This window comes from Dermochelys coriacea, chromosome 2, assembly GCF_009764565.3.
Source record: "Dermochelys coriacea isolate rDerCor1 chromosome 2, rDerCor1.pri.v4, whole genome shotgun sequence".
NCBI classification, from domain to species: Eukaryota; Metazoa; Chordata; order Testudines; family Dermochelyidae; genus Dermochelys; species Dermochelys coriacea.
Window position 1 is genome coordinate 229,327,716 of NC_050069.1, and position 15,059 is coordinate 229,342,774.

The 15,059-nt window shown below is 37.6% G+C and overlaps 1 protein-coding gene across 4 annotated transcripts in view; it reads right to left on the reverse strand.

Annotated features, from left to right (window-relative positions):
* NMT2 (N-myristoyltransferase 2) overlaps positions 1-15,059 on the reverse strand; it is a 58,817-nt gene that overhangs the window by 7,521 nt on the left and 36,237 nt on the right. For 2 of the 4 annotated variants that reach the window (XM_043509381.1, XM_038389786.2), the window contains exons 4-10: positions 11,770-11,888; positions 11,580-11,671; positions 11,368-11,484; positions 10,375-10,545; positions 9,136-9,244; positions 6,030-6,200; positions 3,940-4,107 (exon numbers count right to left, since the gene is read on the reverse strand). In XM_043509381.1, coding sequence (XP_043365316.1) covers positions 3,940-4,107; positions 6,030-6,200; positions 9,136-9,244; positions 10,375-10,545; positions 11,368-11,484; positions 11,580-11,671; positions 11,770-11,888 — 947 coding nt within the window. Of the gene's footprint in view, positions 1-682; positions 1,275-3,939; positions 4,108-6,029; positions 6,201-9,135; positions 9,245-10,374; positions 10,546-11,367; positions 11,485-11,579; positions 11,672-11,769; positions 11,889-15,059 lie in introns of those variants that run through there. The other 2 variants (XM_043509382.1, XM_038389788.2) reach the window with 2 other exon arrangements.

The following is a 15,059-nucleotide window of genomic DNA, read 5'->3' on the forward strand; positions in this document are numbered from 1 at the left end:
GTAATTCGCGCATGATTAGGTGATATTTTACATTCCCTCTCTCCCCCTTCATCTAAAATACCGAGGACCAGATTTGTAAAGGTATTTAGGCACCTAAAGATGCAGATAGACAACTAGTGGGATTTTCAAAATTGCCCGGGCATCAACTCTCAATGGGATCTGGACACCCTAGATGCTTTGGAAAGTCACATTAGGCGCCTATCTGAATCCTCAGGTGCTTAAATACTTTTGAAAATCTGACCCTGAACCTCCAGTAGTATGCTGGCCCCTGAACACCATGCTGGGACGTACAGTATTGACTCGGATCATAAACACTACTTCCTGCATCTGATGGGTATCTCCCATTCAAGTTCCAACCCAGCCCAATCCTGTTTAGTTTAAGAAATCCATCAGGACCATGATCAAGGTACAATATCTCATATGATTAAAAAATATATTAGAATGATCATGATACATAGTTAGTCCTTCTGTTACCATTAATCTGTCTTTGTGAGTTGTTTCTGATTTATATACACAATGTAAAATATTAAGTAACTACATACTGCTGGAGACCTCTGTCTTAGCTTCAAGTAAATAAAGGTACTCCACTTGCATATAAATCTATATAACATTCTATTTTAACAAGGTACTAAGTATTTTTCTGAATGAGTATAATTTACAAAACTAAAACAAGTTTACACACTTTGTTCATTAAATGTGCCACTGGATTCTCAGCAGAAAGAAATATTTGCACGTTTCAAGGAAGTTTATCATCAGTCTCTACAAAGGAACATACTATACAGTGCTCAATACTTATCTCCAGCTTTTCCCCCCTTTCTTTTGCTGTCAGCAATTTGAACAGGGCACTAATTAAAACCAGACCATCTGTTCTTTGAAAAGGTATATATATAAGTTGTTAAATTTGCATTTCACTTTTCACCTTAGCCAACCTTATTTTGTTATAGTCTTAAAACTTCATGCATGGAAGAAGAGCAAAAATACTACACATTGCTTTTAGCTCACCGGGCTGATTTGTACTCTATATTACTTCTGAATTGTTCGCCTTTTAAAAAATGAAAGTAAGTATGTGAGGTATTGATTCTGTAGATATATATCACCATATACATCTCTATCAAGCACTTACAAACATTTTACAAGGGTAATGCATGGTGTCTACTACTTTTAGTGCTAGATGGCATTGAACCCATGAGAATATGTTAAATTTACTTCTGAACCCTTCATTTGTAATGGCTTCTCTTCCATTTTCCCAAACTGCGTCATTAATGTTGTTCTCTCTGTGTGAGAAAGTGTGTTTAAAAATTAGAATTTGAAAATACATTATTTAAACACTTCGCATCTTTTCTTTGCTTCCATATACAATACCACTTTGTAGCTTTAAAAGGCAAAAACAGTTAATTGCTAGCTGTAATTTCAACTAATTCCCAAACACAAAATAAACTCTTCCATTTTACTAAACAAATCCAAACTAAATTATTTCTGCAAACCTTGATAAGTTGTCCAAGCCCATCAATGAATTACCGTTTTAATTATACTATACATTCTTCTACCATTGAATATCCAGTGCTTACTGTTAATTTGGATACTAAGGGCCAAATTTTCACCAGCATGCTCCAGATCAGTGGTGGGCAACCTGCGGCCCACTTGCAGCCCGTCAGGGTAATCCGCTGGCAGGCCGCCATACAGTTTGTTTACATTTCCACGCAGCCCGCAACTCCCAGTGGCTGTGGTTTGCCGTTCCAGGACAATGGGAGATGCGGGAAGCAGTGCGGGCCGTAGGGACGTGCTGGCCGCTGCTTCCCACAGGTCCCACTGGCTGGGAACAGCTAACCACGGTCACTGGAAGCTGCGGACGGCCATGCAAATGTAAACAAACTGACTGGCAGCCCTCCAGTGGATTATCCTGACGGGCCGCAGGTTGCCTACCACTGCTGCAGATGCTTTGCATGGCTCTAGCAACTCTCAAACTGTGGGTTTCAGTTATCACATTACCAAACAGGATAATAAACCACTTGCTTTGAACTTACTGATAACAGAACATTGTTCAAAATTAGCGCTGTCAAGTGATTTAAAAATTAATCGCGATTAATCGCGTGATTAAAAAAATGAATCGTGATTAATTGTGCGATTAATTGCACTGCTAAACAATAATAGAATACCACTTATTTAAATATTTTGGATGTTTCTTACATTTTCAAACATATTGATTTCAATTACAAACACAGAATGCAAAGTGTACAGCGCGCAGTTTTATATATTTTTTTTTAATTCCAAATATTTGCACTGTAAAAAAACCAAAAGAAATAGTATTTTTCAATTCCCCCAATACAAATACTGCAGTGTAATCTCTTTATCATGAAAGTTGAATTTACAAATGTAGAATTATGTACCAAAAAAACCCCTGCATTCAAAAATAAAACAATGTAAAATTTTAGAGCCTACAAGTCCAATGAGTTCTACTTCTTGTTCAGCCAATAGCTCAGACAAACAAGTTTATATTTTCAGAAGATAATGCTGCCTGCTTCTTGTTACGATGTCACCTGAAAGCGAGAACAGGCATTCACATGGCACTGTTGTAGCCGGCAACACAAGACATTTACATGCCAGATGCACTAAAGATTCAAATGTCCCTCCATGCTTCAACCACCATTCCATAGGACCTGCATCCATGCTGATGATGGGTTCTGCTCAATAACAATCCAATGCAGTGGGACCAATGCATGTTAATTTTCATCATCTGAGTCCGATGCCACCAGCAGAAGACTGATTTTCTTTTTTAGTGGTACAGGTTCTGTAGTTTCCACATCAGAGTGTTGCTCTTTTAAGACTTCTGAAAGCATGCTCCACACCTCGTTCCTCTCAGATTTTGGAAGGCACTTCAGATTCTTAAATCTTGGGTTGAGTGCTGTAGCCATTTTTAGAAATTTCACATTGGTATCTTCTTTGCATTTTGTCAAATTTGCGGTGACAGTGTTCTTAAAACAAACAACGTGTGCTGGGTCATCATCGGAGACTGCTATAACATGAAATATATGGCAGAATGCAGGTAAACAGGAGACACAGAATTCTCCCCCAAGGAGTTTAGTCACAAATTTAATTAATGCATTATTTTTTTAACCATCGTCATCTACATGGAAGCATGTCCTTGGGAACAATGGCCGAAGCATGAAGAGGCAGATGAATCTTTAGAACATCTGGCACAAATATCTTGCGACATCAGCTACAACAGTGCCATGCAAATGCCTGTTCTTGCTTTCAGGTGACACTAATTAAGAAATGGGCAGCCTTATGTCCCATAAATATAAACAAACTTGTTTCTCTTAGCGACTGGCTGAACAAGAAGTAGTGGGCTTATAGGCTCTAAAGTTGGATTTGTAGATGCTAAAGTTTTACATTGTTTTGTTTTGAGTGCAGTTATGTAACAAAAAAACTACATTTGTAAGTTGCACTTTCATGACAAAGAGATTGCACTACGGTACTTCTATGAGGTGAATTGAAAAATACTACTACTTTTGTTTACCATTTTTACAGTGCAAATATTTGTAATAAAAAATATAAAGTGAGAACTGTACACGTTGTATTCTGTGTTGTAATTGAAATCAATATATTTGAAAATGTAGAAAAGCATCAAAAATATTTAATAAATTTAAATTGGTATTCTATTGTTTAACAGTGCAATTTATCGTGATTAATTTTTTTGAGTTAATCACGTGAGTTAACTGTGATTAATCAACAGCACTATTCAAAATATATTTTGTAAAAATAGTGCAGGCTTATGGGAATTTTTTCCTTTGTCTCTAGTGCTGTTCAAAGTGAAGAGAAAAGCTAGTATAGATAAGCTAGTAAAGAAAATGGAATGTTACACATTAAATACTTCCTTTCATTTTTTTTTAATTACCCTACTTTTCTGAGAAAAGTAGACAAGGAAAGTGAGTTACTTACCAATTTAGCTATAATGAGTGCATCATTCATTAGATCCAAGAGAGGAGTCTCTGTATGAATATTGTAAAAGGAATAGGCAGCTTTGAGGCTTTTATGAACAGGATGATGCATAACTGTTGAAGGTAACGTGTAGAAACTCAGGAAATCAGTTAAAATGCCGTTTGAACTCTGGGGAAGAAAAAAGTCACTGAATGAAGAATCAACTTGTAATTAATTAGCTACAGTTTTAGCCATCTCCCTGTGCAGCAGATATTTTGGGAAATTACAAATACTAGCTGCCAGAAGCCTACCCTTCAGGTGGGCATGGCTATCAGCACTGGTCTCTATACAGCGCATTCATCACAACTTCAAAAATTCTCTTGGTTAAAATCAGATGCACAGAATCGATGCTCTTGGAACATCTTAATTTCATAAATAGAAAGGCAGGGCTGGAGGAGACCTTGAGAGGTCATCTAGTCCATCCCCCCATACTAAGGCAGGACCAACCAAGTATGCCTCGACCTTCCCTTGCAGGTTTTTGTCTAACCTGTTCTTAAAAGCCTTCAATGATGGGGATTCCACAACCTTCCTTGTAATCTGTTCCAGTACTTAACTTCCCTTTAGTTAGAAAGTTTTTCTAATATCTAATCTAAATATTACCTGCTGCAAATAAAGACAATTACTTCTTGTCCTACTTTCCTATGAACAACTGATCACTGTCTTCTTTTGTAATAGCCCTTAACATATCTGAAGACTTATCAGTGCCCCCTCAGTCTTTTTATCTCAACATTTTTCCAGTTCTTTGGAAAAGGAAATTTTTTGCTTTTTGATAGCAATTTTTTGTGGAAAATATGGAGCATATTTAGATCAGCTCTAGTGATTCACATTGAACGAGTATACCAAATTGCAACATAGTAGCTCAAAAGGGCACTTGAAGTGTGATAAGGGGGATGTCTTTTTTAAGGACCTCTGATGTAAAGTTCAAATATCAAATATGAGGATATGTCTGCTGAGCTTTGTATCACAGAGGTGAATTAATTATGGACCTTAAGAAAACCCCTCCAATGACTCTGCATGTTCATCATTAAGGATGCTAGAAATCTTAATTCAGTGATTATGAGCTTTATTAAGATCTCCCCTTTCATTTTGCTATGGTCTTTAGTATCAACATTTTGGATTTAAAACAAAACAAAGCCTTTGGCAATTTGTGCTGTGAAGGCAGCCTTCTTAAAGTAATTGCAATCTAACTTTTCTGTAGTTTCTTTCATCCTAAAAGGATTTCTAAGCATGAGCAAACAAATTTAATATAGTGACTAGCAGCTTTCAATGGAACTTGGGTTCCTAAGCTACATGGGTCATTTTTAAAATTTTACTCACAAATAATAGCACCAAGAGGTGTGAACTTAAACTATTAAATTGAGTATCAGATTACATTTGAAGCAGATTTATCCAATACTGGGACTCTCCACATAAATAGGTGCACCTGAAACCAGTTAAGCGGGATTTAAAATTTTGTGCTGGCCTGCTGTGGAGTTCCTATTTGACATCTGAAGGAATGACATCAGACCCCAATCAGATTCTCATTTCCTCATCTCAGTCATTTTAGCAGCTCCTTTCTTTCTGGAAAAGCAGATTCAAATATTAATACTTATAATCAAATTTTTTTTTTTTTTCCAAAAAGGGGTGGTGAAAAGCAAACAAGATTTTTAAAAATGTAGAGTGCCTCCCAGATGGTCATCACTTTCAGAGTTTTAGAATTCTTATTTAAGCAACCTATTATATTACCTCTGCAGTCCATACAGACTCCAAAAATAAGTGTTTTCTTATCATGCGATTAGAATGTACAATAATGTGTACTGTTCTCTGTTTAATATAAAGAACAAAATGGAGAAACTATGTCAAGCTCCACAAATGCTACGATGCAAGGTTAAGTATAGATCATGGCTCTGAATACACTAGAAAGCTCTCTTGCTTCTCATGGTAGTTATCTTGATGCCATCAAAACCCTAATGTCAATATAGCCTTACATTGAATTACTTGTGTAATGTTACTGGGGAGGCAAGGGTGGCATTTACATACATCTTATTTACATTGTTAACCAATGTTTTTACCTCAACTACAAAGGTGTCAATAATATGATCCTGAGGCAGGAACCAGTGGGCTACCTCTTCTTCATCCATTACAGGAGCCAGATTAAATTGCTTCAAGTAACTGTTGATCAGTTCTTGCACTGATTTAATGTCTTTTTGTTCCATTGGTCTCAAACCTGAAGTCTTTGTGGCCTTGTTATAATAAAAAGAAAAAAAGTAAGATGTTGAAAGGAAGAATTTATTTACAAAATATGTGAAAGTAAGTTACAAAGCACACTCCATTTGCTATAGAGTATTCATTATTAGCCTACTTTACTCTAGCATTATAATTCATTATGCCACTTTACAAACTGCTTTCAATCAATATTTCCTACCTTCTAATTACTGAGACAGTCTGGGGCACTTCAAGCTTTACATACTAATACTATTTAATTTCTCCAGGGAATCAGACACTGTTGCCTGTAGCCTAGACTTCAAACATTGTGTGTTCCTTTTTTAATTTGATCATTTCTTTTCTTCTAAATTACTTAGGGCCCAGAAAAAACCCTGATTATCAGAAACTGACCAGAAGACAAAAATATGTTGGATACTAAGTAAAAATCACTTTCTTGTGTGTGTTTATATTTGGTCAGCAAAAATTTAACATGAAAATTTCCAGCTACTTTTACCCCTCCAAAATAGTTTGTCGTCTAAATTTTCTATGCAGACATAACCATTTTTCTACTCATGAGAAAGCCCTTCTCATATAAATTAAGGCCACCCTGGAATTACTAAGATACAATATATTTTAGAAAATAACATATTTTACAGAGGGACTTTATACAATGGAGAAAAAATACTTCTAATACATTGTAATTAAAGGTTAGATATGTGGAAAGCAACTGAATCTTATTTTCTCCAACAAATTTTTGTTGATTATCCAGTATATTTCTTCATTAAACAAAGGTTCATTCTCTTTCAGAGCTTATCTGCTTCATCATTCTATGAAGTCATATAATGAATTTGTTTAACATGTTAGTCATTTTCATGGTAATGTGGCAAGGTCAAATACAGGGGTCCCCAATTTTCAGGCTGGCTCTGACAGCTTTGCCAATTCAAGCAAAGCAGTCAGAAAACTAGCTTACTGGATCCCTGAAGATGCCCCTTGTGGAAGATTGATCACTGCATGGTGTAGAACTAGTGCAGCTGCCCATATAGGGAGTGTGGCTGGGGGGAAGGAAGCCTGGCTAGGGCATTCTTAAGTCCCAGAAATCCTTTAGCTGCCAGAATAGCTTGAGGCAGTTTGGACATGCTGGGGAACAGTCCAGCACACTGCCAACTCCAGGACTAGGGAACAATTTCTGGCTTAAAGCCACTTGCCTCCTACCCCAATCAAGCTACTCTGAGTGTATCCCAGGTCAAGCAGCAGCTCTAGCCCAGGATTTTGATCTCCTGGCAGGATCAGGCAGAAGAATGTATGAAAACAAATGTCTGAAACAACAACAGATTGGCAAGGTATGTTCCTTTTGGTATACTTTTTCCTCAGTTAAGTTTGTCTTAAAAGTCCCCTATTAAGTAACTATATACTTGGAAAGTGAAAAATACTCAAGAAGTTTTGTTCAGAGTAACATTTTGTTAATATAATCACAATATTCTTATATGATTTCAAATAGATCTTCAGAGTAGACAGCAAAAAATTTCAAGAGTTGTGTTGCTAACTATGCTGAGGTCCAGGCCACCACATCTTCACCACTCATTTTAGTTGCACTAGTTAGATTAAAGCTACTGCTAGGCCTATCTGAGCTGCAATCAGATGTCCAATTACAGCACAGACATACCATTAGGTACAAGGATCTTAAGTTCTCTTTGACTTTCTGAGAGACATAGGTGCTTTGGAAATTTTACTCAGAAGTTATTGCGTACAGTGCTGCATACAAGTCCTACTCTCTTCCTAGGTATTTTTCTGGGGCTTATATTACCCCTCCCTATACTTTATTTTTCTTCTATTGTAGTCTGTAACTTATGAATTAGCAAAGATTGGTTAGAATAGGAGTTGTATATTTTCTAATAAACCCCGTTCATTTATGAACCTTGTGCTTTAAATAGTACTAGGTAGAGACAGCAAATTTTCTTTTCCTGTATTGGCTATCCGATGAAGTGAGCTGTAGCTCACGAAAACTTATGCTCAAATAAATTTGTTAGTCTCTAAGGTTCCACAAGTACTCCTTTTCTTTTTTGTATTGGCTACATGAGACAGAACAGAAATGCCACCAAACCCTATATCTGAATTATCTACTAGATTTTTAGGATCTAAAAATTATTTCAAATTTGATTAAAGTTAGACTTAGTTCTTTGGGCCTAAAAACTAAATTAATTTAGTTATTCATTTTTAGGCTCTGCCAACGACTGCACAGTATACAAAAGTGAGAGAGCATGTGTGTGCAGCATGGGAAGTGGGTCACACTGATAACTGAGTGTACTGAGACACAAACAATGGACTGTGCTGTGCAGGGGAGCATCTAGTATAGTGTTGAAGCTATAAAGGTAATGAGCATCTGTGACATCAGACCAAACAACGATGGCGGACATAGCTGTCCAAAGGCAGGTAAGTCATTATGGAAAAACTTGAAGGGAGGGAAGGGGGGGCAGATTTTTATCTGAAGAAAAGACATGCTCTGTACATAGCATTTCCTGAGCTACAATTTGCTGAAGCAGGTCACCGTATGGAGAAAACCTTCTCTGGCAAACTGGGTTAAAATGCTTCTCGGCGTTGCCTTATCAACGTTTTAGGATGCCTTCTTTGTAAGAAAGGTCATAAACTGTGAATTTCCTACTCCATTAAAAATGATACATTAATTGGACGAAAAATTAACTGTATACAATTGTAAAAAGTGTTTCTCTTCAGTTTGTGGTTGAATGGGATTGAGTTGAAGTTTACTTGGGGAGTTTTGTGAGTTTAAAGTCTCTGGTATTTCTAAATAAACTCATCTACACTCTCGTAATCCTCTTCCCAACCAACAAATATGTTTTTACATTGTGTAAATGCTTTCCTTTCAAAATGAAAAGCTTGCCTTGTCAGAGACAGATGGAAGGGTATTTTGGGCCTCACAAAAACTGTGAGGGTTCTCTAGGCAGATACATTGCTTACATCGGGAAGTCTGTAGAGCTTCATTGTTCTTTGTAAAGTCATATTTCTACTCAAATGTGAAAATTTCACCTCTACCAATTTTCTGGGGTTCAGTGATCGATGCCAATACCTGGAAATACAATTTAAAATACGTTAATATAATTACTAATTTTAATAGTATATGTTTTATAAATATTTCATCCAATCCCTGCCTCCCAAAATTAAACAATTGCATCTAAGGAGCAATCCTATACTGCTATCTGTAGGGGGCTTGAGCAGTAGCTAAACAGGCCAATAAAATGTTGACACTACACCTTTTAAACTCGTTAATGACCATGGTATGGTTGGCTATCATAGTTTGTACCCACACACATTTTTAATATTGAGATTAGTAATCAGGGAAATTGTACTTCACCCTTGTCATAGCCTTGGCTGTTTTCACAACACTCATTTTGCTATACGGATAAGACCCTCTACTTGTCTGTGTAAGTAGTTTTTTGGGATGGCCTTCTCCTGCCAACTGTCTCTGTGATAGAACATCCTTGGATACCCAGCATTAAAGGAGGAAAAATTATGGTGAGGGATAGAAAAAGCTATACCTACTCTTCCCCCGAAAAAGACTTATGGTATTTCTGATGTCCATAAACTGCAAACAAGATTTCAGCTTTTAATATTTAATCCAAAGATTCAGAGAACTGCATAGAGCTTGGTTATCTACCAGAAGGATTAAGGGCTGAGCCAACCCTACAGTGATTTGAATTTGTGGCAGCATAAGCAATATTGAATCCACTCCATGCAAACAAAGTTATACTGAACTTCACACAAAACTTTTCTGGACAGTATAGTTTTCCCATCACTGTAAGATGCACAACAAACCTCCCTTTCTGCAGAGAACAGACCCTACAGGAAGGTGTTTAAAAAGTAATACCATATTATTCCCAGAAACTCTGTTCACCCCACCAGTCAAGAAATAGGTCACTTGAAAAATGTATGTACCGAAGTATACAACTTTGTCAATGCTAGCACAGTGCAGGCAGTGCCCCAAACAGAACTAGATGTTACTGAAAGAAATGTCTTTGTCCAAGGCATCACAAAGAAGTTGGTCATGTCCTCTGAGTTAGAATCAAGTCCACAATGTTTATCAGAAGTTTACAGCAGAAAAATTAACATTTTTATTACCTAGTTTGTGAAAATGACAAGGAATCCTCTTTAAAATGATCATTCTTGGGAGCAATGTTACTATGAATACACCTAGGTTACCTGCATGTGGCCACAGGCTTGGGGAGTACCACTCCTGCAGTGTAAACCGCCTGAAAAATCCCTTCCAGGTTTACTCTTCTGGTTATTTCCCGAATCAGTACAGGTGCTACTCGTTTAGATCTCAGTTTCTTGTGGACACAAAGAAAATTGATTTCTACCATTTTCTTCACACTAAAAGCAATTTAAATAACAAAACAGTTAGAAAACCCACTAAAGCGTAGTATAGTCTTATTTATATAGTTTTAGTTTCCATGTTGATAGTAGAATTTCAGGTTATACAAGATAGCTTCTCAAAAACATAAATAACGCTCATTTTAAAGTCTTCAACAGAAGGACTCAATTATGTAACAAAGGACTCAGATAAATCATTGAGATTTCTTATCCAGTGTTGGTATATGTTCTTTGTATTTTACATACTTCTAAGCATATAGATCCAAATTTTTAACCTGGCTGCCTTAAGTTGCATCCTCAAAGTATACAACAAATGTCAATATTCTGTACTGCATCTAGTAAGATGCCTAGGTTGGAGAAATTGCTTTTAATACCCTTTAGATCTGTACCATGACCTGAATTGTGGCCTGGATTTAAGGGCCTGGAAAGCAATCAAAGCAGGAGGAAAGAGATATCAAAAGGTTCCACAGCTCATATTCACTGCTTAATTATTCCAGTTCTCCAACTCTACTGAGAGAGCCCTGGTAACCAGTCTAACTGACTAAACATCCACTTTACACTTTCCAATAGGCCAGATAACATCAAGCAGCTCTCCACACCTTCTACCAATAGAATGTTTCTGAGGTGCACATTTGTTTGCTGTTAGTTTTAATTGGAAACTTCCAAAAGCCTTGTGAAAAATTTCAGACCTGTGTAAGGTTTCTTCTCCCTCTACTGTCAATGAGGCCTAGCACTCAGCTCTTCAATCAGACAATCCCCACGACGAAAGACAGTTCAATATTTATCATTTGTTTTTATTTATCTTTATCTATTTATATTTACCTGTCATAAATCCGAATGTGTGCAGGGATGGCGCTTATGAACCCTACCAATTTTTTGTTTGAAGTTACTCTAACTCCACAGTGCCACTGGGGTAGCCAGCCTGGAGGACGTAGTGCCCTAGAATCAGTGGCAGAAACAATTACAGATTAGTGCCCAAAATAATGTGATCAAAACACCCTTCTTTGCAATCCAATGCAGAAATTACTACTCACCACATAAGAAACTCAGGTGAGTAGTCAAACCTAAACATGTTATCATCATCTTCTACGTAATTCTCATTTAATAACGTGTACAGTTCCTTTAGCTGAAAACACACATCAAAAAAGGAAGAATTTTATCTCACACATATCAGCCAGAATGTTTCATCAAGGACTGTGTGTACACACACACCGTTTTACTTACAACTTCAGCATTGCTCAGGTCCAAAGTGTCCCACATAAAACCCTGTGGCAAAGAGTATGGCTCTAGGCGGACATTGTCCTTATCTGGTTCAATTGCACCATGAGAAGTTATAACCTCATCTGTTATAGAAAGGGAGAAAAAAATTACATTGCTAGCTAATTTTAAAATTAATAATTTTTGAAGTCACTTTACACAAGGTATAATGTACAATTATGAAATCAGAATCTGAAGCCTTTATAAAACGTTGAAAATAAAGCTTTTGTTTGCTTACATTATTTTTCTGTTTTACTACTCACTCAAGTTACCCAATACTTCAGCAGAGCTATTGTACAGAGCTATTCTACTGCAGTTTATATCTTAACATTTCATAACAGAGCACAATTGAATAGCAAATTATCACCATGTATGTATCACTTAGTCAACTACTGAAAGCTATGTCTGGAGAGGAGGATCGGGATATTATACAGGAGGATCTGGATGACCTTGTAAACTGGAGTAATAGTAATAGGATGAAATTTAATAGTGAGAAGTGTAAGGTTATGCATTTAGGGATTAATAACAAGAATTTTAGTTATAAGCTGGGGACGCATCAATTAGAAGTAACGGAAGAGGAGAAGGACCTTGGAGTATTGGTTGATCATAGGATGACTATGAGCTGCCAATGTGATATGGCTGTGAAAAAAGCTAATGCGGTTTTGGGATGCATCAGGAGAGGCATTTCCAGTAGGGATAAGGAGGTTTTAGTACCGTTATACAAGGCACTGGTGAGACCTCACCTAGAATACTGTGTGCAGTTCTGGTCTCCCATGTTTAAAAAGGATGAATTCAAACTGGAGCAGGTACAGAGAAGGGCTACTAGGATGATCCGAGGAATGGAAAACTTGTCTTATGAAAGGAGACTTAAGGAGCTTGGCTTGTTTAGCCTAACTAAAAGAAGGTTGAGGGGAGATATGATTGCTCTCTATAAATATATCAGAGGGATAAATATAGGAGAGGGAGAGGAATTATTTAAGCTCAGCACCAATGTGGACACAAGAACAAATGGGTATAAACTGGCCACCAGGAAGTTTAGACTTGAAATCAGACGAAGGTTTTTAACCATCAGAGGAGTGAAGTTTTGGAATAACCTTCCAAGGGAAGCAGTGGGGGCAAAAGATCTATCTGGTTTTAAGATTCTACTCGATAAGTTTATGGAGGAGATGGTATGATGGGATAATGGGATTTTGGTAAGTAACTGATCTTTAAATATTCAGGGTAAATAGGCCAAATCCCCTGAGATGGGATATTAGATGGATGGGATCTGAGTTACTATAGAAAATTCTTTCCTGGGTATCTGGCTGGTGAATCTTGCCCATATGCTCAGGGTTTAGCTGATTGCCATATTTGGGGTCGGGAAGGAATTTTCCTCCAGGGCAGATTGGAGAGGCCCTGGAGGTTTTTCGCCTTCCTCTGTAGCATGGGGCATGGTTGACTGGAGGGAGGCTTCTCTGCTCCTTGAAGTTTTGAACCATGATTTGAGGACTTCAATAGCTCAGACATAGGTGAGGTTTTTCATAGGAGTGGTGGGTGACATTCTGTGGCCTGCGCTGTGCAGGAGGTCGGACTAGATGATCAGAGTGGTCCCTTCTGACCTTAGTATCTATGAATCTATGAGTTCTGCAGTTCAGCAGTGAGATTCACAAGCTATGGTGCTGATCTTGCAAATATTGACTTATATGAATTCAATGGCACTACTCACATGCATCAGCGTTTGCAGGATCAGGGCATTTTACAGAATGGCTGCTGATGAACAAAAAAACTTTCATTTGTAAATTTTAAATTAAAATTGTGGTTACATCTATAGTTCTAGACTTGCTGTTGGGTAACCTTGTCTTTCTTCACAACTTCAGAAGCAGGTAGACTAAAGATATTTTTAAAAATATAAACAGGAGCCACTCTTCCTCTGTTGGACGGCTATTACATGGCAGCCAACCAGCCCCACAAGAGGCTTCCAAAGATGAACAACATTAGGAAATATATTAGAACATGTTAACCATGTTTGCACAAATTATTGATAGCATGTCAAGACTATTGCAATCTTAGTTCTCATTAATACACCTGAATAACCAGTAGGATGCACTACGCAGCTTCTTTTGCAGAAAGAGCTTCTGCCTGGAGATTGCTGAATAGTGGTAAAAAGAACAGGAGTACTTGTGGCACCTTAGAGACTAACAAATTTATTAGAGCATAAGCTTTCGTGGGCTACAGCTCACTTCATAAGATGCATATAATGGAATATATAGGCAAGAGATAGATTATATATATTTTTCACACACATACAGATAAGTTGGAATTTACCATACAAACTGTGAGAGGCTAATTAGTTAAGATGAGCTATTATCAGCAGGAGAAAAAAAAACTTTTGTAGTGATAATCAATCCACACAAGCAGTCCATTTCCTGGACACTACTGTGCTAATAAGCGATGGTCACATAAACACCACCCTATACCAGAAACCTACTGACCACTATTCTTACCTACATGCCTCCAGATTCCATCCAGGACACACCACATGATCCATTGTCTACAGCCAAGCTCTAAGATACAACTGCATTTGCTCCAATCCCTCAAACAGAGAGAAACACCTACAAGATCTCCATCAAGCATTCTTAAAACTACAATAACCCCCACTTGCTTAAGTAAAAAAAAAAAGATTGACAGAGCCAGAAGAGTATCCAGAAGTCACCTACTACAGGACAGGCCCAACAAAGAAAATAACAGAACGCCACTAGCTGTCACCTTCAGCCCCCAACTAAAACCTCTCCAGCGCATCATCAAAGATTTACAACCTATCCTGAAAAATGATCCCTCATTCTCACAGATCTTGGGAGACAAACCAGTCCTTGCTTACAGACAGCCCCCCAACCTGAAGTAAATACTCTCCAGCAACCACACAACAAAAAACAGTAACCCAGGAAGCTATCCTTTCAACAAAGCCCAATGCCAACTCAGTCCACATATTTATACAAGTGACACAATCATAGGACCTAATCACATTAGCCACGCCTTCAGGGGCTCATTCACCTGCGCATCTACCAATGTGATATATGCCATCATTTGCCAGCAATGCCCCTCTGCCATGTACACTGGCCAAACCGGACAGTCTCTACGCAAAAGAATAAATGGACACAAATCTGACATCAGGAATCATAACATTCAAAAACCAGAAGGAGAACACTTCAACCTGTCTGGTCACTCTATAAAAGATTTAAGGGTAGCAATATTGCAACAGAAAAGCTTCAAAAACAGAC